Source organism: Podarcis raffonei, chromosome 17, assembly GCF_027172205.1.
Source record: "Podarcis raffonei isolate rPodRaf1 chromosome 17, rPodRaf1.pri, whole genome shotgun sequence".
Lineage (NCBI taxonomy): Eukaryota > Metazoa > Chordata > Lepidosauria > Squamata > Lacertidae > Podarcis > Podarcis raffonei.
In genome coordinates, this window is record NC_070618.1 from 37218863 (window position 1) to 37244277 (window position 25415).

At 46.9% G+C, this 25415-nt stretch overlaps 1 protein-coding gene across 1 annotated transcript in view; it reads right to left on the reverse strand.

The window, feature by feature from the left end:
• Positions 1-23697, reverse strand: part of FGD1 (FYVE, RhoGEF and PH domain containing 1) — a 53308-nt gene extending 29611 nt beyond the window's left edge. The window contains exon 1 of the mRNA XM_053371449.1: positions 23171-23697. Coding sequence (XP_053227424.1) covers positions 23171-23300 — 130 coding nt within the window. The 5' untranslated portion in view covers positions 23301-23697. The remainder of the gene's footprint in view (positions 1-23170) is intronic.
• Between the last annotated feature and the right edge of the window lie 1718 nt (positions 23698-25415).

Here is a 25415-nt window from a genome sequence, read left to right on the forward strand (position 1 = left end):
TGATTAAATTTATTGCAAATAATTAAAAACACTCCCTGTATGTAGAAAACCAGCCTGTCAGGGGGAAGTCTAACCAGAGCCATTCTCACTGACATATTAGTTTTCTATGTGAAGAGATGGAACATTTCACTCACAAACAGATATTTTCCGCCTCTTCAAGCAAAGCAGAACAACACCCATCTGGCGCTGTCCTAGAACCCACTTGGGAAATCCATTTCTCCCTTCTTTTCCTTGCATGCTGTTGAAGTAGCACCCACCCAAGAAAAGCTTTACCATTTGATTTGGTGGGTTGCTGAAACTGGCCTCAAGATCTCCCTCAGAAACTTCCTTAAAGTCTCAAGTCTCCACAGTAAAGCTTAAGAAGGAATAATTGCAACCAGTGACTAATATACTGTTTAAGAAGGTCTTGTCGTCCCTGTCAGTTCTGCGGGGGTAACTCGACTGAAGGGCATCGTGGTGGAAGCACGGGGACCTAGAACACTACTTGATCTCTTGGCTGCGAGATCCCACTCCTAAATTCTGCACAACTTCAGGACAAGTTGAAAGTATAGAATTGGCGCTTTGAGATAAAGGAACTAAAGCAGGCTTCCTCAAACTCGTCCCTCCAGATGTTTTTGGCCTACAACTCCCATGATCCCTAGCTAGCAGGACCAGCGGCCAGGGATGATGGGAATTGTAGTCTCAAAACATATGGAGGGCCGAGTTTGAGGAAGTCTGAACTAAAGCATGAACACCCTACACAAGAATAGAAGGCCATTTCCTTATCCTGCCCATGCATTCTGCAGATAGTTGCTTATACTGTACAGGACAAGATTAGTCATGCCTTCTATGGTAAATGGTTACCAAAGAAAGTTTCTGTTTACATAGAGAAGAACCTCCTCTATTGAGTAAATGGAGTTGGCACTAACATGCAAACTTTAGGCAGGTTAGGCTGCAGACGAAGAACCACTGACTCACACTGTGGGGCATCACGCTTTAAGGAACCAGATCACACCACAGCAACAAAGACGCAAAATGATTTAGATGGCAGACTTGTAAGGACAGGAACTGGGACCAAAGGTCAAGCAAATTAAAGAAGAGCAAGATCTACAAGGGGATAGCAGTCCTCAACTATGTTTAAAGCCTCTGCCATTTTTTTAAAAAAGATAAGAGGATAATCCTTCCATACAGAGGGAAGGAAGTGGGGGTAGATTTTTTTAAAAGACACTTTGAGATAGAGTGAAGATAGCTATTCAGACAATCTTAACTGTTAGCATAGACTTAGGCCCTGAAAAGGGGGGGAGGGGGTCTTTAAAACCGCATTCCTTTAAAGGAAAAGAAATAAATAACCACGTGTACTTGGCTGTAGGCAGCCCAAGAGCAGAAGGCAAAAGTCTGTCAGGAGAACCAAAGCCAGACCAGAACCGAGAGCAGCCTTCGCCAACTTGGTGACCTTCAGAGGCATCAGTTTGGGGGAAGGTCTTCATCAAGGAAGCACAGGAAGTTCATGCAGAAGCAGATCTGAGGATTAGCAAAAAGCCCAAACTGAGAAATCTCCCACCTGGGACAAGAGAAGACCAGTGTCAGAAACTCCACCAGCACATGGCGCATTTTGAGACTGACCCAGGTCCAACTCATGTCTGAGTGGGGATTTGAACTCTGATCTCCCAGGTCCTAGTCTGATACTCTAACCACTACACCACACTGGCTTCCTAGAGTACTTCTGCTATGGGGCAGTGGCATAAAATAAAGTAGGTAAATAAATATGGGGAAAGCCAAATGTCCCTTAGAGACGGATCTGAAATATTTTCCTTGAAGCTTTAATTTGTTTTATTCTGAATTGTTTTATCTAATGTTTTAACGTGTTGTATGCTGCTTTGGTATTTTTTTCTTTAAAATATAAAGTGATACAGAAATGAAAATTATTATCATTAGTAATGATGATGATGATGATAGTCGCCACAACAGAATGTCTAGGCACCGTTTTTATGGGGACGACAACGACAACAACAACCCCCATAAAAAATGGCACCTAGACATTCTGTTGTGGCGACCATAACCAAGGTTTAGGGTTCCATTTGGTGATTAGCTTATATATGTGAGTTTCTAATACAGTCAAACCTCGGTTCCTGAATGGCTCCATTTTGGAACATTTCAGCTCCCGAACGCCAAAAACCCGGAAGTAAATGCTCCGGTTTTCAAACTTTTTTGGAAGCTGAACGTCTGATGCAGCTTCCGCTGGAGTGCTAGAAGCTCCTGCAACCAATCAGAAGCCGCGCCTCGGTTGTCAAACATTTCAGAAGCCGAATGGAGTTCCGGAACGGATTACGTTCGACAACCAAGGTTGGACTGTACTGGGGAAGACCCAAATCAGATGGCTGGCAGATGGGTCAGGAGACTGGGAGACTGCAAGAGTGTGAGGCAAACTGGGAAATTAGAGGACAAGCAAGGAGAGCTATCTAGACAGCAGTGAGGAGCAAGGAAGTAACATAGAAAAGTCCAAAGTCTGGAACGTTGCTCAGGCAAATACGCATATTCCGCCTAAAAGCATTTATAGCCAGGTCAGGCCTGGAGGAAAGAAAGGGCCTGTCTAGGAAGAAGCTGTGAAGCTGCTTGGGGGTTCCTGAAAACAGTTCTGTATCTTCCTCTTCCGCTTTACTAGTTTTCAACAGGTGGAGAGAGACCCACAAGTAGACCACACCTCAGACTACAATCATATTCTTTAAGATATTTTGAGGGAAAGAGAGGGCACTTTATCTCACACACAATATGTGTGTGTGTGTTAACATGGTTTCCACAACTGGTCGAGGCGTTTGGGCACTTAGCAAGTGATGATCAGACCAATTCAGGAAAAAAGGTTGGCTGTACTTAAGACCCACTGAAATCAAATAGATTTAAATCGGCCGCAGCTCATTTATTCCTTCAGCTTTCAATGGCACTCCCAAGGATGAGGCTTTCTCTGAACTGGAACTTCAGTTCTGTTTACTTATCTAAAATAACAGACATTGACTAGCAAGGAGCTGCACATTTTTGTAATGGTCCAGGACCCCATAATCTCTCCTCAAATTAATGGTTTTTCTATTTCACGAAGTTATGAACTTCTAATTGCCAGGAAACAGGAAATGATCTAAAATAAAGCTATAACCTATTCTCTCTCTGTAATTCTGGGTGACCAACTGACAAGAGTTGATACTGAACCATCAAATTGATAGTAGCCTCAGTGCAATGAAAGCAATCTCAGCAGGAGGGTGAAGGTTCTGTTTTCTCCATTTTCAACAAGCACACACACATATACCCACAAAATGGGGAGAAAGAACTAGCCCACCAACTTCCAAGCGGGCCTGGCCTGGGACATTTCCAACAGAAATGGCAGCAGCTTCCGTGGGGCACAATCCACTCGGACCTTCTCTTGCACAAGATCCACTGAAATGTGTGGAAACTTTTACCCAGCTACTACTTATTTCAAAGGAGCTTCCACGGAATTCCCTGGTGGATTATGCCCAAGGACCAGAACTTTCCGGCGCTACCTTTCTTAACTATAGGCAAAGCCTGTCGCTTGAGGAAGCAGCCTCTGAATCTAAGATCTTCTCTCCCCCACTAGTATTATCCCCAGAAGAAAAGGCTGAAGCCCACAAACTTGGGTTTCACTCACCCCTGTGGAAGGGAAGCCCGTGCAAACACTTCCTTGCTTTCCAGGTCCCTCTGAAGCTCCTAAGAACCCGCGGAAGAAGTCAAAATTCCTCCTGCTGCCTCTATTCCTAGCAACGGCCAGTCCAAACAGTTTCAAACAGCACGGCCCAAGCAGGAACCTACCTGCCTCTTTAAGGTGGCGAAATCTAGAAGTGGAACACAGGCTATGGAGCAATTTGTGTGTGTGGCTGGGGAAGGCAGGAGGGGGAATCTAGTTGTGAGCTAGATCAGAGTCCGAAATTAAGTCTAGGTCAGTGAGGAATGAGGGGAACATCTGAGTGCAAAGAATTGCGCACCTGGAACAACAGTTGTCGGCTTATCTCAAATGCTGGTGTTTGTATACTTCCCACGGGGGGAGGGAGGCATAACATGGATTAGATTGTATATTTTATTAGGACAACCAGTAATTTAAAAAAAAAAATGGTTCACACAAGTTTAGAATTTTACAAGTCTGTCCACCAAACTGGTTTAATGATCATTATGTGTGACAAAGTGTTTGGTGAAGCCCAGAAGTTCACACGCCATCATTAAACTGAGGGTACTAAACTGATAGAAAGCATACAAATATTAAAAATGAATGCATGTGTGTGTGTGTGTTCAAATAAATAGATGTTACTACTTCAGGCAAATCATTATGATTCCGTTCCTCTGTTTCTCGGGCTGTAAACTAGGAGTAGCCACTGCTCTGTTCTTTGTGATGTCTACTCGAAGGCAACGCATGACATGATATAGCCTCACCATTGTAGCCACACCGTGTGCTCCCTGCCATGACAGCTAATGATGCGAGGTGAAGTTGGGGTAATGCGCAGCACCATGCCATCACATCATGGATCTTGTTCAATGGCACATTACAAGGAACAGCTGTGGAACAGAACCCCTCTGTCCTTTTGCACCATTAAATGTTCATGTCTATTCTTTGTTCAGACAGATAACTCTTTTGCAAGGAATTATTAAAACTTCCAGTGCCAGGCACAACAGGATACACCAGTGCAACATGTGGGAGAGAGAAGACCCTGAATCAATACAGCACTTGGGATCTAATGCTGTTGGTATCTCAGTCTGTTGTGTGTAATTCACTTTCTCATAGGGCTGAACTATGCACAATGGTGGCACAACCAGGTGCTAGAACAGAGACAGCCAATGTGGAGCCCATCATCCCCAACCACAGGCCATGCCGGCTGGGGGTGGGAGTTGGAGCTGAAAAACAACATCCAGAGAGGAGGCGCCCGGGTGACTGCCCCTGTGCTAGAAGATTGGCCATGCTGAATTCATAGAAAGCTAGCAGGAAATTTACAGTGCACAGGCAGCAAGCAGGTGTTGAAACTTGCCCTCACCTGACATTTCCCTCTTCTCCCCAACCCCCACTCACCCAGGGGGCTTTAGTTTCAGTTTCAGAGCCCCACTGAAAGGAAAAATAGCTGAGGGACGAGGCTGTGTGAGAAAAGCAGTTCCCCAGCTTAAATCCCAGCACATTTTAGATGACTTCAACAGCAACCCATATTCTAACACATGAGTTTATGGCCATCAGATGCAGTTAGTCCACCATCTATAAAATGGAGGCAACTATTCTCTGCTTCAGAAAACTATTGTGAAGGTGGAACAAAGCACTGTGAAGCATTTTACACATTAAAAATGATATGTGCATGGATATATAACTCCTCTGAAAATCTTTAATAAGGGGACCTATTAAAGCAATTTTTCTTGGGACTATCACAGTTGTCACCCACAGATTGGAAAACCATCATCTCCGTAACGCCCTTTAACAGGTTTCCTTCAGCATATAACAAACCCTCCCAAGTTCAGGCTTTCCTCACACAGTATGATCAGTCCCTCCCCTGCGCTAGAGCCATTTCCAGCCATTAATGGACCAATCGCTGCAGAATCTAGCTAAACGAAAATGCGGCACTTTTTAGCAACCCACAGGAAAGAGTTCCAGTGTTTAACAGCACCTGACATGATTCTAAAAGCAACCCCCTTTCATGTGTGCTTTGCCCTTCCACGCAATCTGTAGCTGTACGCACAGATAATAGAGCTTTCAGGCAGAACGGAGCCTTCCCTCCCTGCTCCCAAGGTTCCCGTTTCCACCTTAACCCGGCCAGTGACCTCACCTGTAGGGCTCAGCCCTGCCAGCTCTGACTCGCCTGCTGCACTTCCGGAGCCTGCCTACCTGCCGCACCCAGTCAGGAGTGAGCCTCCAGGCTGCTCCATGTACCTTCTGGGAGGGGCAGGGTGCCATCTGAGCCCAGGTTCAGTAGGGCTTAGCCTCAGCTGCAGAGTTCACTGACTTCTGGAGCAGCCTAAGGTGAGTTGCGCTGGCAGCTGAGTAACTACACTCTGCTCCATGCACCAAGGAAGGGGAACAGGAAGGTTTCCAAGAAGAAAACAGGTATTCTAAGCAGGCTTTAGCCTTTATCCCCAACTGACGCTTAAATCCATCTAACTCAGTGGTGTCCAAACTTTTTTCAAAGATGGACAGATTTGATGAAGTGAAGGGCCGTGAGGGCCAACCAAAGTTGTTGACCTTTTTTTTAGGATTGAAGTTGTTGAGCTTTTTGTTGTTCAGGTTTTTTTAGGATTTTACCCCCAGGAAATAAACTGCCATGGGGGCCAGATTAATCCGACCGGCGGGCCAGATTAAGCCCCCAAAACAGATTTTGGACATACCTGATCTAACTGCATTGCTCTAAGTCATCATAAATCAATCCTTTGTTACCCACAACTCTCCCTTTGTTCTCTCTTCCACTTTCAAAATTTAGGATGTAAGCTCCTTGGGGACAGAGACCCTCCATTCCTCTCTATGTAAAGTGGCATGGGCACTGACCAGGCTATATAATAATGAAAGTTAAGAACTGTTGTGATAGGTTGTGGTCTCTTCCCCAGTTGTGTCTGTATACATAAGTATGTGTGTGTTTCTGGTAGTACAAATCTTGCTATGAACCCTGTATTTTAGGGTTGGACTAGATGACCCCAGGTCCCTTTCAACTTTCCCAATTTGTGGCTGATGAGTTGAAATTCAGCCCAGATTTGCTCTTTGTTTTTAAAAGGTGAGAGGTGAAAGCCGTGATGTTTTGAAGCAGAACTGGTGATATCAGGCATTTGAGTGATTACAGTGTTTATCATTTTGTCTATTATTTACAAAAATCAGACAAAAGTCTACTCAAAGTTTAAGCACATACAAATTCACATAATCAAGTAGAATGAGCCTTGACATATAATTGAGTAGCCTTCACCATCCTGTAAATAAAGGGCAGGAAAATTTTGTCTGCAAATGGTAAGGCTGAAATGACTGAGAATGTTAAAAATCTTATGAATTCTGACTCTCTGGCCATTTTTTCCCATATATAAGGACGTGGCAGATTGTTCCGCGAATGGCCAGAGGGATATTAGCCCTTTCCTGTACATAAAGGAAGCAGTCCCTTTGCTTGGGCTGCAACTGCTAGCTTTGGTTGGTGAATACTTGAATTGCTGAGTTTCTCTTTTTTGTTTTAAAATCTAGCCCTATTTTTAAAATCTACTCCTTACCCTTCCCTTCCCTTCCCTTATTCAAATTCTAATTTAGCCAAAAGATGCAACATTTTCAATAGTATAAAAGGTTTGCTGAGACATGAACTCTGCACATGCACAGAGGCTAGATCAGCTTACAAAGAGAGAGAGAGAGAGAGAGAGAGAGAGAGAGAGAGAAAGGAGGTGGGGAGAGGAGGTTTGGAGAGCATGGGCTGCAGGGAGAAACTTATCCAAATTTCCTTATGTAAAACTTGGAACCATTGAGGGAAACCACCCTTAATGTGTCCTTTGCTCCAGGGGCTACGTAAGACAAAAGGGTTAAGTACTGGACCATCAAAGTCAAGAGGTTGCCAAGTTTCAAATCTAACATGCCAAATTCTTTTCACAGGTAAATATCAAAGCACTCCCTCTGTGAGTTCCTCTCTTGAGTAGTTCGCCTCCCCAATGGAATTTAAAATTTTATAACAGTTTTTGTTTGTTTGTGTATATGCCTATGCATTTTAGGAACAGCATTTCCTGACAAGAGTTCTCACATGAAATAATTTTCCCTTTTAACAGGATATGTGAACCCCACTAACGAAGTGTTTGTTCCTTTCTTTTCTCCCACAGCACAAATGATAATGAGGGGATGCAAACAGTGATTTAAATACTCTATAAAAAGTAATTGCATTTGTATTTCTTTTCGTCTTTCTTCCCTTAAAGTCAAACAGTCACTTTCTTTCTGTTCAGCAAAACAAGTCTGAATCCCTGCTATATTAGTTGATTTCCCTCTATCTCTTTGTGGCTTTGACACTTTTTTAGGTTACAAATAATCTGTTTTTCATTTATTAATCAGTTTTTCATTGGGTTGTTAAGAATGCCAAAACAGATTACTTCAGGTTACTTCAGGTTTCTTAATAATTGTGTGTCTTAGCATTTATTTATTTTTGGTTCCTCATAGGTCATTTTGTGTGTGTGTGTGTGTGTGTGTGTGTGTGTGTGTGTTTTACTTTGGGGACATGTCCATCACTTGTTGAAAGTCAGTTTCATGAAGTTCTTTTATCAGATAGCACATGGTGAATTTGAAGCTTTTTTCCCCATTGTTTTCCCATTTTTTCAGTCCAGTAGTAATCTATGCGTTTTTTGATACTATCTTTGTATTATTTAATAATAATTCTTTTCTAAATCTGATGTCTTTGTGTCAAGTCCGTTTTCATCCGACTGGTAATCTAATTTTTTGCTTCCTTTTATTTTTTAACCTTTCTTGTATTTTTTACAGTTCTTTTTCTCTACATGTGGAGTAATTTTTTTTTATTTAATAATATGGAAGGAAAAAAAACCTAAGTGAAGGAAAGCAAACAAACTTAGCAGATAATAACAGTAATTATGGAAATGTGATAATAATATTGAAATGAATAAAATGTTTAATCCGCTAAGATTGTTATTATTTGCAGCTTCCCACGGAAACTGAAGGACATCCTTTTTGCCTTTTGCCCCTTCCTTGTCTAACTGTGTTTTTAAGTCCCCCAAACCCTGCTCCCTTACAGGATATCACTTCTATAGATGTGCAATGATGAAAAAGCAGCAACAACCCCTCAACTCAGTTCTTCACCATCACAAGACCTGCAACAACAGACACCAGAGTTTTGAAAATGCCCACAGCTATCTCTTTCAAAGGATATAGACTGACGGGGGAGTGGGGCTGACAAAGGGGGGAGGAGTTGAATTGCAAGGACATTTTCTCACTTTTGAACCTCAAGAATGTGCTCCAGCATTGAGAATATACATGCGTAAAATATCACAATTGTCTCTAGATATGCAACTGATACTTAATTAGTTTGTTTTGTATTATGTGTTATTTCGTAGGAATGTTGAAAGGTGTCTAACAGTGTGTTATTTCCACAAAGGGGGGGGCTATTTTTGTGTGTAATTGTTTTTACGTTTAATGTCTTATTCCTTACACCCCAGTGGAGGATTCTCATACATTTTATGCGTTCTAATAGACCAGGCTATTGTGTAGTCCAATGTTTAGATTGTCCCACCTGGCACTATGCCAACCTTCCCTACCCATTTTAAAAAATGTGCTAAAACTCGCTTTACCAAGGAGAAGCTTCTAAGATACATGAAGGTGGATATGCTTTGGTTTAGCACGAATGATCCCTTATAGAGTTAAATTGACTTATTTGGACAAATGCCCTTTTTATGAATGGTTTTCTTTTAACAGTTTGTTTTGATAAGTTGAGAACCATGGGCATATATATAAATTATATATTTTAATTATAATTGGACTCAGTTTGAATTGGGCAAGTGTATCCAGGCTGCAATTAGCTTTTGGGTCCTTTAAGTGCAAGTGAGCAACTTCCCATGAGTGCAAGACCACAGCCTATAATAAAATCCCATAGAAAGGCCAAGGCAAAGACATCTCTCTCGTGAGATGTCCAAACCTGTGCCAGCTATGGTGAATGCCAGGCAACATGGTTAAATGAAAGCCCTGAGGGGATTCAACAGGATGTGTTGCTGTAGCACTATGCCAGTGTGAGACCACAGAAGAGCTAGCCTGACACCTGAGAAACACACAAAAATGGCGAAGGACAAAACACCAACTGCATTTTTCAGTCATTAGTGGACCTTCCTGCTAGGTGTAAAGCATAGAACACTATTGAGTAAATGGTATCTCCCAAAGTGTTAGAATGCCACAAGTAATTTAGTAACAAAACGCAACATGTGTTATTTTTATATGATATATTTATACAAAGGCATCCATTTACAACATACGATGTTATTATTTGTGGGGCAAAAAATTTTAAGAAAAATTCTAGCCCCAAAGGGGGGATAATGTGATAGGAATTTTATGGTCTTAGATATACGGCAGATATATGTAGGGACGCGGGTGGCGCTGTGGGTAAAAGCCTCAGCGCCTAGGGCTTGCCGATCGAAAGGTCGGCGGTTCGAATCCCCGCGGCGGGGTGCGCTCCCGCTGCTCGGTCCCAGCGCCTGCCAACCTAGCAGTTCGAAAGCACCCCCGGGTGCAAGTAGATAAATAGGGACCGCTTACCAGCGGGAAGGTAAACGGCGTTCCGTGTGCTGCGCTGGCTCACCAGATGCAGCTTTGTCATGCTGGCCACGTGACCCGGAAGTGTCTCCGGACAGCACTGGCCCCTGGCCTCTTAAGTGAGATGGGCGCACAACCCCAGAGTCTGTCAAGACTGGCCCGTACGGGCAGGGGTACCTTTACCTTTACCTTTACCTTTATATGGCAATGTTCATAACCACACGTACATAGAACAGCACAGGAAAGCCAACCTGGAACCATTTTGATTCCTAAACTGAGCAAATGTTTCTCTGCATGGTCAAAATGGAAAAGCCTCCCCATTGTCTCTTCCTTCACAAATCCTGTCTTAATCTGTGTTTGAATAAGGGTGTGAGCCTTATCATTACAAAAGACTGCCCAGGCTCCCCAAGAAATCCAATCAAGTAACCTGCCAGACAGGAAATAAACAAGTGACAGGAGAAAACAACATGCAAATGTTCTGTTTTAGACCGCCTTTTCTGAGGGGTGGTCTTAGGTTACACCCCTTCTGTGATGTATGGATAATGTTTCTGGGGGTGGTCTTGATCTACAGGATGGGAATTTCAAAAGTCTTTATAAGCCCTTGCACAGCAATTTTGGGAGTCCTCCTCCTCTCCTGCGTGTGCGGGGAGTACCCTGTTGCAACAGATCAATAAAGATCAAGCTTACTAGCTGCTTTGCTTCTCAATATTCTCTGGTTGGCCTCTGTTATTCTCTCCTACCAATAGGGAACCTATATGTAAGGACTCTATATGGGCTCTTGGATACCCCATAAGGGAAAAGGGCATATTTTTATTTACAACACTGTTAGCAGGGAGCGGAGGGAAGGAGAAAGTCGCCATGTTCTTTCCATGCAAATCTGAGCTCTGGCGATGTGGGGCAGCTGGTCAAGAGCCAAATGGGAAACCCAGGCCCCTTCCTACTCTCCCCTTGCCCCATGGAAAGAGAAAACCCATCAAGCTCTCTATTCCCCAGGGAGTTACCTGTTCCACAAATGTGCTGGCGCCATCTGCACTGTGGAGTGAAAGGAACAGATGGCACAGAGGTCCCTTCTGCATCAGGGTCCCGACCCCCCAACCCCCCCACTGCTATTCCTGCCTGAGGCTCTGCTTGCAGGTCCCACAGGGCTTTAAAGATCCTCCCCCCCCAAACTCACAGCCCACCCCTGTAATGCAAGCCAGGCTGGGTCAAATGGATTAATGAGTCTCAAAGCAGGGATTAGACACTGATATGGATAAGGCAAAGGTGGGGACTGAGATATGCAGGTGGGGGTGTCAAGAGAACCCAGAAGCCTGCACAGAGGGAGGGGGGTCATCGGGGGTCACGAGGAAAATCCCTCAGACCACTTATGTACGAAAGTGCTTGGAACACAATTAAAGCTCCGTTTTCCATTAACAAAACCGGAGGCTGGAAGGGCTTTTAAAAACCATTAAGCCTGTGTGTGTGTGTGAAAGTAACCCTTTTGTAATATCTTTAACGTTTCCCGTGGAGAGATGGACTTGACAGAGAAGTGCCATTCCCAGCCTCTCCAGGGCTGCGAGGCTTCTCAGAAGCAGACAGCCTCGCTGCCAATCCAAGGCCACTTGTGTCTGGCAGTATTTGTGTCAAATCTGTCCAGGAGTCACCTACATAAGGCTGTCACCTGCGGGGGGTGGGGGAGAGGAAAAGAGCGAAAGCCTGCCACACAAAGGATTCTGGGTAAAATAAAAATGCAAATCGCAGCCTTTGCTGGTGAAAGCAGGTTCCCAGCGCTGCCCCCCCCCTTGACGAATTAATCCCTTCCCACAAATTGCAGCAATCACAGTGGGGGGACAAAACTGCTCCAAGTCTACCTTTATATGCACACAGATGCACACACACACATAGCAGTGCTCCTTAGTGGGAGTATTTGAAGAAACCTGTGAAGAGAACATCCTTTGCAGTCTCTCATACTGTTCTTCCTGGCTTTCACTCTGGCATTCTCAGGGTCAATTAACTTTGTGCCCCACTGTTTCCGTCAGTGGGGTGGCACCATAATGCACACCCTCCGTCTTTCTGCCAGCCAGACTGGGGCAGGAAGCAAATGCGCTACAGACCTGACTTAAAACAGTTAAGGCAGAGCACAGTCATGGGTTGAGGTGTGTGGGATTTGGGGCCTGCAGTGTTGGCAGGAAGACGAAGGAGGGGCTACGGCTAGACAGGAACAAGGATTGTGGGAATAGCAGGGGTCAGCAACCTTTTTCAGCCGTGGGGCCGGTCCACCGTCCCTCAGATCATGTGGTGGGCTGGACTATTTGGGGGGGGGAATGAACGAATTCCTATGCCCCACAAATAACCCAGAGATGCATTTTAAATAAAAGCACACATTATACTCATGTAAAAATACGCTGATTTCTGGACTGTCCGCGGGCCAGATTGAGAAGGCGATTGGGCCACATGTTCAGCCATCAGTTCTGATTTCAGTACCAGTACCGGGAGATTTGTTAGCTGTTTTGCCCTTGTCACGGAGTGACTAGCACCTGTCCCCAAACTCTTAGGATTAAGGAAAACTGGTTCAAAGCAGGTTTGACCCTCAGAGCCCCTTTTCTCCTGCAGAAATTAAGCACTGAGATATATATGCCTTTTATTTACGAAGGGACTCATTGACTCACACGCCCTTTCTGTTCTCTCTGATTCACCACTCACATAAAGCCATGCCTTCATCCTCCGGGAGGGAACGTCGCTAACATGGATTAGAACTCCTACACACCATCCATAAGCCTGCAATAAAACGGGGTGGGGGTGGGGGTCCACTACAGAACCTTCCAGAAAGCAAGTATAAGAGGAGAGTCTGGAGGGCAATGTTGCCATCAGGGCAGAGTGCGTCCAGGGTTCCCCCCAGCAGGATGAGCAGGAAGGCTCCTGACTGCAGCAAGGCTGCCTTTCCATGGCTGTGTGCGCAGCACACATTTCACACATGTTTCTTACCACCACCAAAAACCCCGGGAACTGTAGTTAATTAAGGGTGCTAGGATTTCTAGCTCTGTGAGGAATTAACTACCATTCCCATGATTCTTTGAGGGGAGCAATAATACTTTAAAGTTTGGTTGTGCACACAGCCAGTATCGTGAAGTGGAGGCAGCAACCATTTTAGGCCCATCCAATGTGTGCGACCGCACATGCGCTCATCACACCAAACCCAAAAACATTGCAAAAAGGGATAGAACGGGGCATTTGCAGGCTTTTCCAATGGTGTTTCAAATATATGCGAATTCATTTAAACATGCGGTGCTTTGGAACGTAACCTCCATGTAAATTGGGAGTTGCCTGTAATGCACATTATCATCAAGAGGGAGACCCTTTAAAACCATTAAATCCAGAACCTAAACTTATCTAACTGCACTTCTGCTGAAGAAATAAATAATCCGTTTTAACTGAATTAGAATGTGCAGGTCCAACGTGACAGAATCTATCCCCCGCCCAGCCCTGCCAACAGAGCCTACCTGACAACCTCTGCATGACAACCCTGTAAATGTCCACGCCTGATGTTACAAAGCTGTTGCTTATCTATTTTCTAAGCACATCACTGGCACTGAAAAACCACACAAATTACTGCCACGATTAGCCGCCACATTAGCCAGAAAGGAAGGCAATCCAGGACCCAGAAGAAAGTGTTTAGCTGGCTCAGAAATAAAGAGGGTTAGGGGGCTTTTTTCAAGGCTCAGCATCAGGCCTTGGCAATCTCCTCCTTTGCTTAAAAATCTGAGCTGGTTGCAGTCTACCTCCTGACTCCACCCTACAAGCTTCTCTTTCTCCCTCCCTCTCTCTCTCTCTCTCTCTCTCTCTCTCTCTCTCTCTCTCTCTAACTGTGTCCAGCTTGCAGCAAATTAAAGACCTGCTTGTAAAAATTACAGGGCACCAATTCCAAGCAAGAACCAGAGGCATGATGGCAGTCTGTTCTGTCGAGCGTCCACTCCCCAGAATGCAGCAGGCCCTGGATGCATGTCCTCGGATCTGGTGAAAGGAAAGTGGGTCTTTCCCAAAAAAGTTTAGAAGCAGGCAAGCCCACCAAGTCTGGCAAGGAATGGTGGCCACACAGACGGCTTTCCAGAAGTCCCCACCCCAAAACAAGCTTTGAGTACGTGCTGACCCCCAGTGTTCCATCTCCAGACAAAATACTAAATAGAATCTGAGCACATAAAAACAACCTGGGAATATGTCCAGTATAAGCAGTGCGTGGTGGGGGTAAACAGAGATCCGTATCAGCTTCATTATACCCCCTCCCTTGCACAGGGAAGGACAACTCAAAAGAAGAAGCCCCGTATAGGGGCTGGAAGGAGACGTCAGTGTGATTCAGAATTCAGGGGGTCCATTCCACCAACAGCTCCAGCCCCAGGGCCATCGGAAGCCTCTGTGCACACGATGGGCCCATATGGAACATATTAAGGGTTCTGCAAGAGGAAAAAAAGTTGGAGGGAGGGAAGAGAAGCCAAATGTGGGTGGTGCAGCAGGATGTATCCTGCCCTCACCCTGCTCTGTTACGACTGTTGGGGGGGGTTAACCCTTTGCGTTTCACAGAAGAGGAAGAAGGGGGCGGGGAGTGTCATCAAAGGCCGGAGGCGGAGGCTGGAAAAACAGGAGCAGTTAAGAAACTGCAGGATTGCCAGCTTCTTAGTTGACTGAACTTCAGGAGCGCTGGCCTGGCATTTTGAGCAGGCCCTATTTCTGGCCTTATCAGTTTCTATCCAAATGCGGTTTTGGTTTTAAACACAGTGTAAGGTAGTATTTATGTGAGTATATTGTACAGTGGTACCTCGAGTTACATACGCTTCAGGTTACAGATTCCGCTAACCCAGAAATATTACCTCGGGTTAAGAACTTTGCTTCAGAAATCGTGCTCCGGCGGTGTGGCAGCGGGAGGCCCCATTAGCTAAAGTGGTGCTTCAGGTTAAGAACAGTTTCAGGTTAAGAACGGACCTCTGGAACGAATTAAGTACGTAACCAGAGGTACCAATGTATTCAATTATAGGGTATCAGAGTTTTTACGGGCTAACTAGGCTGGGATAGCTGGGACAGCAGGCTTGTGAGTTTTTGAATGTCTGATGTAGATTTTTTCAATTTCATTGTCCTGTATGGGACAATGACAATAAAGATTATCGTATCATTACTGGGTGCTCTCTCTCCACCTTACCCACACCTTACAGAACAGGAGCCCCACATTTCAGGAACTGCTATTCCTGATCACACCTCCAAGAGGCGCAAGAAGTGGCTGGTGCAATCTTGAGGATACACGGGTCAAGTAACAAGGCTGCTTTAATGGACGTCTGCACGTTTTTTGGAGTAATATCAGCAGGCTTCTGCCCTGAAGAGCTTACATCACAGATTATGATTGGGGGTTAGGGAGGCAGAACCACAGAGAGCAGGGAAAACATAGGAGAGGAACTGAGTATGCCACAATCCTATATTGAAGTCGCACCAGTTGAGGGAGCTTCAGGATTTGGCAGAAGCCCCAGACCAGGTACGCTGCTATCGTGAGCACTGACTGAGCACACAGGCAACACTTCTCACTCTTCTACCTGCATCCAGGTGCAGGGACTATGAACTGCTCTCTCCATATCACCCCTTGCTCCCACAAGCACAGCCATCCCACACCATGGTTTGTGCAGACCAAGACCCAACCTATTACTACAGCCATGAGCACTGTGTTTCCAACTGCTCCTCTGTAGCATTGCCAACCAGCGCAAGAGCCCAGCCCAGGTGACTGGTTGGCAGTGTTTGTGGGTTACACTCCATCCCTGCTGGTGCCGTTCGGTAAAGATCGCCATCAATACTCCACGTATTGTTTCTGAATTTGGTGGGGGTTAGTGAGCAGGGTTCCCTCTCCTTCAGACTGGTGGTACATGAGTCAGGATGGGACTCTTGGAGGTAGGGAAACAAGTACAGTGGTACCTCAGGTTACAGACGCTTCAGGTTACAGACTCCGCTAACCCAGAAATAGTACCCCGGGTTAAGAACTTTGCTTCAGGATGAGAACAGAAATCACGTGGCGGCAGCGGGAGGTCCCATTAGCTAAAGTGGTACCTCAGGTTAAGAACAGTTTCAAGTTAAGAACGGACCTCCAGAACGAATTAAGTTCTTAACCTGAGGTACCACTGTACTGCATTTGCTGTCTCTGGTTGTGGGGGTCGGCCTCTGAGAGTATGCCAAGGGGTGCTTCTGACACAGTGTATGAAGGGGTGAGTAGCCGTGTTGGGTGCTGGCAAGCAAGACTGGCTTCTCAGCCAAACTGCTGGAGGAGAGACGGTCCCATGCGCTGCACTGATGGGAGACTGGCTGGGTCCTTGAGTCTGCACACTTGTAGGCACTGTGGTATGTGAGACTTAAGACCCCACCCTGCAGGGCACCTCTAGTCTTTTGGAAGCTACACACTAGCGGCCTGTGCTACTGGGGTTCATCATCTGCGGCCACTGTGGCACTGCTTCGTGCGCTAAGGGGACGTGGTATCACTGTGGACACATCCCCAGGTTGACCAGTTCCTTCCATTATGGGCAATGTGGGATTGGCGGGCAATGGCAGCATTGCCAAAGGGCAGGACTGAAGTTTTGCAGAATTTAAAAAACGTTTCTTTCAACTGTGTTTAACCCTTTATCATAAAATCATAGAGTTGGAAGGGACCTCAAGAGTTCAACCCCTTGCAATGCAGGAATCTCAGCTAAAGCTTCCATGACAGATGGCCATCTCACCTCTGCTTAGAAACCTCCAAGGAAGGAGAGTCCACCACCTTCTGAGGGAGACTGTTCCACTGTCAAACAGCTCTTACTGTCAAAAAGTTTCCTCTTGGAGTGGGCTGAGCATCAACTAGAGACAAGAGCTGTTCTGCCCACATAGTGGTGGAGTATAGAATTCCTCTGCCCAGGGCTTCATCTCATTTGGGAGTGAGAACTAAAGGACTGTCTGGTGGGAGCTGCATCACTTCTTACTCTTCCTCCCATGGTTGCTAGTTCCTGTCCCTAAAGATCATCTCCCACCAGCTCCACATAATGCGCTCCTTCCATTTGCCTAGTCCAAGGGTGGCTAACATTTTTGGAGGGCCATAATGACCTATGCTCAACTCTCTGAGGGCCGTATGTCAAAGTGAGCTGTGTGAAAGTGAACGTGGACAATTTTTAATTTTTGCTTTTTTGAAAAAGGACTAGTCTTTCCCCTAGAATATATGAAGTATTTTAACTTCCACCTTGGAAACAATTATGCACAAGCAATCGTTCTAATGTGTCCACCCACCCCCAATTAGTTCCCCTTTCCCCTTCATTATGTATTTGCAAACTGCAGAGCTGTGGGCAGGGCTTGTCTTCTGATTTCACTCTTGCGGCACCAAGCTATTTTTAGGTCCCAATTAAATAATATTTATTATGCATGTGAATCTTCTTCATCAGCATGATTTCTTCTGGCTAAACAATTTGGGTTTTTTCGTTGCAGGGTTTGGAGGGCACATAACTGGAGCCTTCTCCAGCCTTCAAAGCAGGCATAGGCAAACTCGGCCCTCCAGATGTTTTGGGACTACAACTCCCATCATCCCTGACTACTGGTCCTGTTGGCTAGGGATGATGGGAGCTGTAGTCCCAAAAACTACTGGAGGGCCGAGTTTGCCTATGCCTGCTTTAAAGACATCTGCCATACCTTTGCATGTGTGCAGAGACCCCTGCACGCAGGCTTACATGGCAATATGGGGCCATGCACCACATACATTACTCACAATGCTCCCCAAATTTAAGTGGGGAACTTAAATAGTGGCCTAAAGGTTCCTGGCAGCTGCCTGAGGATGCTCAGTGCAGGCACCAGCCCTGTACCTATTTGCATATATACCCTGACAGAACAGACTCAGGGACATGTTAATGATTAAAATTGCGTGACGCTGTATAGTTAAATATGACTTTTGTTAAGAAGCACTTCCTTTGGGCCTCATGCTAATATTCCAATAGAATGCACTTGGAAAGGGTAGGGGTCACACCTGGGCAAACTCCCCCCCCAAACCTCAGCAACAGCATCGAGCGACAAGACAGCGGTCCCAGCAGTGCCAGCGAAATGTCACAATGACGCAGCGTTGGCACAGCGGTTCATACGCCCCATCCTAAATTATTTTACTTGCTGGCACAGCAAGTCTTGGGATCCGGTTGTTAGCATACGGCCCTCAACGCCCTTCCCCTCCCATCCGAGAGCCCTTTCCCGTCTCAGGCCCAGGCTTCCCCTCCCCACACAGAGCCTGGCAGCTGTTGCTGACACAGTGAACTACAGGCCCAGAGCTCCCCAGCCCGGCCCCTTTCTAAAGATAGCACTTCTCACCCAGATGGATGGAAAAAAATGGTGGGGCCGGCTCAGTAAGACTGCAAGCAAGGAAAGAGAGCAGGAATCTCCCAGAGGTGCCCTCGGTTTTGGACCAGAGGGGTCTCTGCTGCCCCAAACGCGGCCTCAAGACGTTTCCATGCCCACGGCAGAAGGGGACCCTTTCTTACTAGCCAACGCTGAGGCACAGTCCAGCTGGAAGCCAGTTCTCCTATGCAAGCCCTGCTGAGCCCTGATTCATTTCCGAGGGTTGCATGGGAGAACTTCCCACCAGAGTAAGCTCCACAGGTCCAATATGCCTGGTTCCCATTCTGTCACCCTTAAAGGTAAAGGGACCCCTGACCATTAGGTCCAGTCGTGGCCGTCTCTGGGGTTGTGGCGCTCATCTCGCTTTATTAGCCGAGGGAGCTGGCGTACAGCTACTGGGTCATGTGGCCGGCATGACTAAGCTGCTTCTGACGAACCAGAGCAGCGCACGGAAACGCAGTTTACCTTCCCACCGGAGCGGTACCTACTTATCTACTTGCACTTTGATGTGCTTTCGAACTGCTAGGTTGGCAGGAGAAGGGACCAAGCAACGGGAGCTCACCCCATCACAGGGATTCGAACCGCCAACCTTCTGATCGGCAAGCCCTAGGCCCTGTGGTTTAACCCACAGCACCACCCGCGTCCCTTTCTGCCACCCTTAGTGATGCAGAAAACCCCTTCGTATAGTGAAACCACTCATTTTACCTCTGCAGCAGCCTCACGATGGGCCCTGTGCTTCACTCTCCCAAATTTGACCCCCATAGTTCCCTAGTTCCAGATCCTAATTTTCTCCATAATCCCCTTTTGGTTATGTCAGGAAGATGCACCATGCAGCAGCTGGAGAAGGAAGCATTAATCCCTGCCCCGTGTTTTGAGATTCAAATAGAACAGGAGACAAAAGATGAGTTCCCAGACTGCACCTATCAGTAATACAGTCTAGGACCTGCCCATGTCAATTAGACATTGCTAGAGAAGTGAGGGGACACTTCAAAGAGTGCCCCCCCCCAAAACAAGGCTGCAAGGCACGTGGAGGTTTTGCAATAGGCATACTGATTTAAATAAATTGGCATGATGGTTGTTTTTTTAAAAAAAACAAAAACCAGACAAACACAAAATTCTTTATAAAGTCAACAGCCCTGCCTTTAGGTTTGTGCTTCCTTTCCTGGGGTCCTTTGCCATGGCTCCCCCAACTCATTAATACAGTTGCTCAAAAGAGAAAGCACTGACGAATGAAGTGCTGAGTTAAGCCAACCTGAATCTCGGTTTCCTTTGACTCACTGCAACTGCAGGCTGTGCTCTTTTTCAGAACCACTGTGCTCCCCTGTCCCAGAGCCAAAGAGGCCTGGCTCCCGGTCTCCCTGGACCACATGCGTCTCCTACAGCAGGGGTTAGAGGGGCCGGGCCTTCTTCTCCCCATCCTGAGCAGGGCTCTCTGTCCCCCAGATAGTCCCCCTGCGGCTTTCCCTGGAGCCAGGATGTGGCTTTGCTTTTATGTCAACCCAGCAGCGTTCCTTGAGGCTTTGTAATGAAGGAAGATGGGGGAGGGAGATCAGAACCGTTCCTAGGGGCGGAATAAGCAGGCAGGAGACAAGGATGGGCAGCACCTGGTCCGAGCAAGCTCAAGTTTCTCCTGCAAGCACAGCACACTGGGGGTAAAGAGCACCTAAACGTTATGTTTTAACACATCTGATCCCCCAGTCCTAAATCCTGCCACTTCACTTCCAGGCTCCAGTCGCCCAGCCCTCCTCCTCCTCCAACCACAGGATTTCTGTCCCTTCTCAAAATCCCGAGTCAGCTCCTGCATCCTTCTGCTCCGACCTCTTGGGCTGAAGAGAGCTGCGGAAGGGAGCCCAAAGGAGAGAGAGAGAGACTGTATGCACAACTACAGCGGTACCTCGGGTTATATACGCTTCAGGTTACAGTTTCAGGTTAAGAATGGACCTCCGGAACCAATTAAGTTCTTAACCTGAGGTACCACTGTACTAGGTTCTGCTACTGCCTAAAAGAAGCCAGGATTTCCAACAGGCTTCTTTTCAAGAACAGCATTTTGTTTTCAAGCAGCGCAAGTCAGCCAACTCCTATTGGAAGCAACAAACCAAGGCTTCCTTTGTGGATGAAAATCTGGATTGCAAGATGGAAGCACAACACTCTCTCTCTCTCTCTCTCTCTCTCTCACACACACACACACACACAGGCACTGTCTTTAAGAATAGTCGAGTTTCCAGCTGAAGTGTTCAGACCCGCCTGAGTTTCTTTAGCCTCCCTGCGTGCTGGAGGAGTGTAAAATACAGTGCTACACAGCCAGGCATAAGAAAAGAAAAACAAAGCAAACCAGAAGTGGCTCACACCTCCCCAGCAGAAACCCCCTCTCCCTTTCTTCACACCCCTGTTATACCTCTTCATGGCACTGCCACCCAACAATCCAGGCCTGGATCATGAAGGCAAGCCAGAAAGACCATCTTTCCAGTTTTGCCTTATTGCTTCCTTCCCACCTATTGCTCAAGGGAGCAGTGGGCGAGTCCAGGGTATTAGAGAAGGGAAGGCTGGGAGCTAGGATTCCTGGGTTCTCTCCCCAGGACAGAGAGGGCAGTATAGCCTAGCAGATAAATCACATTTTAAAGGGGAAACAAGCAAGGAGGAGAAGATGATGTACAGGTGCCATTGCAACAACCATGATAAATGCACACAAGTAAACTCCTGTCGCTGGATTAGCTAACAAAGCAAAATAATCGGTTGGGGAGGGGAGAGGAAATGGTGCTTCAACAAATTGAATGGGTTGTACACATGAAAGGCTTGTGTCTGTATAGTTTCGCTACACTGTGGCAGCACCCAAGACTACTGGAGTCCCACTCAGGCCTCAGGCACAAAGCAAAAAAAGGGGGAAACAACACAAAGCTTACCCAAGTCTGAATCAACAAAGGAAAGGGGTGGGGAAGGGAAGGGCTTGCCCTGCGTCTGGGGTCACAGAAAAGAATCCACTGTTACATTTCATTCCCCCACCCACCCACATTACAGCAAAGGCCAGGAGACCATTATCCAGCCCCCAGGGCAACCTGCTCTAGCTACTGGGAAGCGCCACCTTCCTATTAAAGAGTGATGCCCAAAGCCATTAAGGGAATTGGCAATGTAATAACTGGCATTTCTGAAGAGCCAGGCCTAGTACCCAAAGGCTAGTGTGGATGCTGAGGACAGAGACCCAGTTCTTCAGCCTCCTTTCAAGGAAGGATAATTCTTCCTATTTTTTGTAATAATCCCCCCTCCCCAATCGCCTTCCTCAGGCTACAGAATGTTTCTAATAATACCAAACTTGTAAGGGTGACTCAAATGCTTCAGTCTCCTCTTGTGTGAGATTCTTCACAGTGGGAAGGGGGGTGGGGGAAAGAAAGAAGAGAAAAGAGACACACATCTCCCCCCCCTCCCATCCCCTTGCACATTTCACACTTACATCTTGACAGGATGCAATTTGCAAATCAGACCCAGAGAAAATGACACCAAATCCTGGCTCCAAACTTAATTCCACCTATGAATGCATGAGTTGTCAGGAGATACAGCTGATCTTTTCTGTATTAATCCTGTTAAATTTTCTCTAAGCCTTTGTGTGAGCCTGTGGCAAGGAGTTCCACTGGTGCAGATCCAGTAAGCCAAGTCCTTTATCAGTCAGTTTCAGAGTGGGGCAAGCTGTCTTGCAGAAGAGCTATAAGCAACAAGCTGAACAGAAAGGGGTAGGAAATTGTGTGGTCTAGGATGAGGGGGACACGCCAGAGTCATTTGTGACTGGACTTAACTGTCAGGGGTCCTTTACCTTTACCTTTTTACTCTTGCAAAGCAAGAAGACTCTGAGATGCTTGGGGAGGAATGAGAGTGCAGGCTGCAAAACTAACGCTCTTGCAACCCTCCCCCCTTCCCTTTTCTGAACCTCCCCCATTGCAATTTAACTGCATACCTCTTTGTTTCAAAAGCTGCCTTCTTGGTCTTTTATCAGGTTTGGGAATTTGCAAAGGAAAAGAAATCAAAATGGCAGGGTTGAAAGAAAATCAGGGCCAACTACAAGAACTGTGGGAGAGAAGGAGCGGTGGGGCAGAGGCAGCTCTAGAGAAGAGAGGGCGGCTGCACTAGCACTGTAAGCTCTTCGGGGCAGAGAGCTACAGAGTTGGCAGCATAATTCCTCCTGTGCTCCAGGACCTCTAGGCACGTTTCGGAGGAGAGTGCAGATGAAAGAAAAGAGGCCCGTTGCCCATTCTTATTTTTAACACCTCCAGTGACCAGAAACTGTAGACTTAAAAAAAAATATTAATCCACATTTGGTAGAGCTCCACATTTGCGCGCACCACTCCCCAGATTCCCACCAGACACAGCACATCATTTCCTAGAGAGAAAACTGCCATTTCGGCATACTGCTCTAGCCACTGGCCTCCACTCCCCCGAATGCGGAGCCAGATGCTCCTGGCGCAAGCGCTTCTTTGATCTAACCATTGCGCACGACTTCCCTTGCTCAAGGTGCAAACCGAAAGCAGAAACCCACCTCCGCTCCAGCGTGGACGGCAGAACGAAGGCTCTCCCATTGACCAGCCAAAGACAGAAAACGAGGCGCCCCCCCTCGCCCCCCAATCCCTCCTCCCTTACCGGCTCGAATCTGGGGAGAGGACGCTGCTCCCGCCTCGATGTGGTACGAAAACCTCATGGCTTTGAACTGCTGGGAATAAGATCCACTGGGTTCCGGGCAGGGCATCCCCATCACGCTGGCCCGCTGCATGATCGCACGGCACCCCCCGCGCCCGCTCCCTCAGTCCCCCCCAAAATCCCTCCGAGGCCGCCCCCCAAACGCCAGGCTGCCGAGAGTCCCCATCAAACGGCCCGATCCCCTTCAGGAAAAAAGAGAGTGGATCCGAATGCAGCTCAATCGACCGAATAGATCCACGCTGGAGCAAAGAAAGGGAAGGCGGGTGGGGGAGAGCGAGCGAGCGATGGATCCAGCCTGGATTGGCTGCGCGCGTGCCTTCCCCCCCCTCAAAGACAGATCCTTGCAACAAGTCAGCGCAGCTCTTGCAAGAAGCATCGCCTTGGCCAGGAATGTATCAGAAAGCGAGCTGGGAAGCTTTTCCACGTTGGAGCGTCTGCTCCCATTCCCCCTTCGCTTCCTCCTCCTCCTCCTCCTCGCTCAGTGGGTTGGCTCTCTCGTACTGCAGCGCCAGGCGCGGACAGCCGATTGCTTGCAAGGAGATTTCAAACCCTCCTCTTCAGTCTCTTGGGCTGTGTGTGTGTGTTTGTGTGCGCGCTCTCTTTTTTGTTTCCAAAAATTGGATTGAAGTGGGATTTCGTTAACAGCCACACACAGACATGGATGTCGATTCGCTCTTCCTGCTTGGGCTGGAGGATTCGCTCCACTCCCCCCCCCCCGCCTCTCTCCAGGATATTGACCAAAAAAAAAAGGCTGAAAAAAGGGGGTGTTGGCAATTTATTTCCTCGCACTTGGGAGGGTTCCACTAACAGCTGTTGTTTGAAAAATCAGCTCGTTTTGAAGTCAGTTTGCTTTGAGGTTTCTCCCTCTTCCCCCTCCTACACTCCAAGAAGGTTTCCACGGTTTGGGGGAAGTCTCAAGTCAGCCTTTGATCTTTCTCTGCGTTCAAACGAACTGCACATTTAGGGATCAAGTATCCCCCCCCCAAAAAATATTGATTCCCCCTCCTCTTCCTGAACCCTGATTTCTTAGCCTTTAAGGTGTCCGTCTAGTTCCAGCGCCACGCTGCCCCCTGAAGACTTGCCCTCCCCCTCTACAATAACCTTTTTAGAAAACATTTGAAGCCAGTTTGTGGTTTCAGAGATCTCTAGATTTCCTGGTCAGCCCTGAAACCTTAGAGTTGGTTCCCTCCCTCCTTCTCCTTCTCCCCCTCCCCCTCCCCACATTAAAAATGTGGTCACACATTTTTAATAGCATCACAAACTTCTCTTTCTAGTAAGGTTCAAACAGACAGCAAACGTTTATTTTCCAAGACATTTCAGCTGCTTCCTTCACCAGAGTCAAGTTCTGGCTCTCAAGTTTTCCAAGGAAATTTAACAGTTTAGAAGAGTTCCAAGTCCGTTGTAAACTCTGAACTGTCTTCAAGCGGCTCCATCCCACTTTTTAAAACTAATAATAATAAAAATAGCATGGTCTGGATTTTTGTGGCTTCGCAGCCAAATTCAGTTGCGCTTTCCTTTTTTTAGCTGCTTTTGAAAGCAAACCGGCTTCTCTGGATGGAGGAATAAAGGACAATCATAGGCCAAAAACAAACAAAAGAGAAAAAGCACCCCCCCCCCCAATCTCTGAACCTTTTACAGAACTAAACAGTTGTTAACTCTGCTCCATGTATGGGGGGGGGGCGCCTCTCAGATAATATGCTTGCAAACCACAGCAGCTGTGGACAATCGAAGTGATTTAAAGGCACAGAGCCCTGCTTTTGCCAAGTCAGGAGGTGCACTGGCAGGGCAAGACGGCGATGCCCTTCCCATGCCAATGTGTTGAAAGCAGAGGTGCCCAGTCTGCTTGCTTGTTGCAATCTTTGGAAACAGCCTTTCAGAACTCCTCACCTCCTCTGGGCAAGCTGTGAAATATATTTTGCTACCTTGGAAGCCAAATGCCACCTTTCCTGACTATTTTTGTAAAGCGAGAAGGATTCAGTAGCAGATCTGGTGCTGTTTGCTTGCACCTGCCCAGGGCCGTGGGGGGAGGGGCTAGTCAGTTTTTTTGCCCCCAGTGAAGCCCCATTGAGGCTCCCAGCCATGGCAGTTGCCCCCCCCATCCACAAATATTATTGAAAGCATTGAAAGTACTCAATTGTCTGAGGTTCTCCCCCCCCCCCAGTAGAAGCCTGCTCCCCAGCAATGTCAT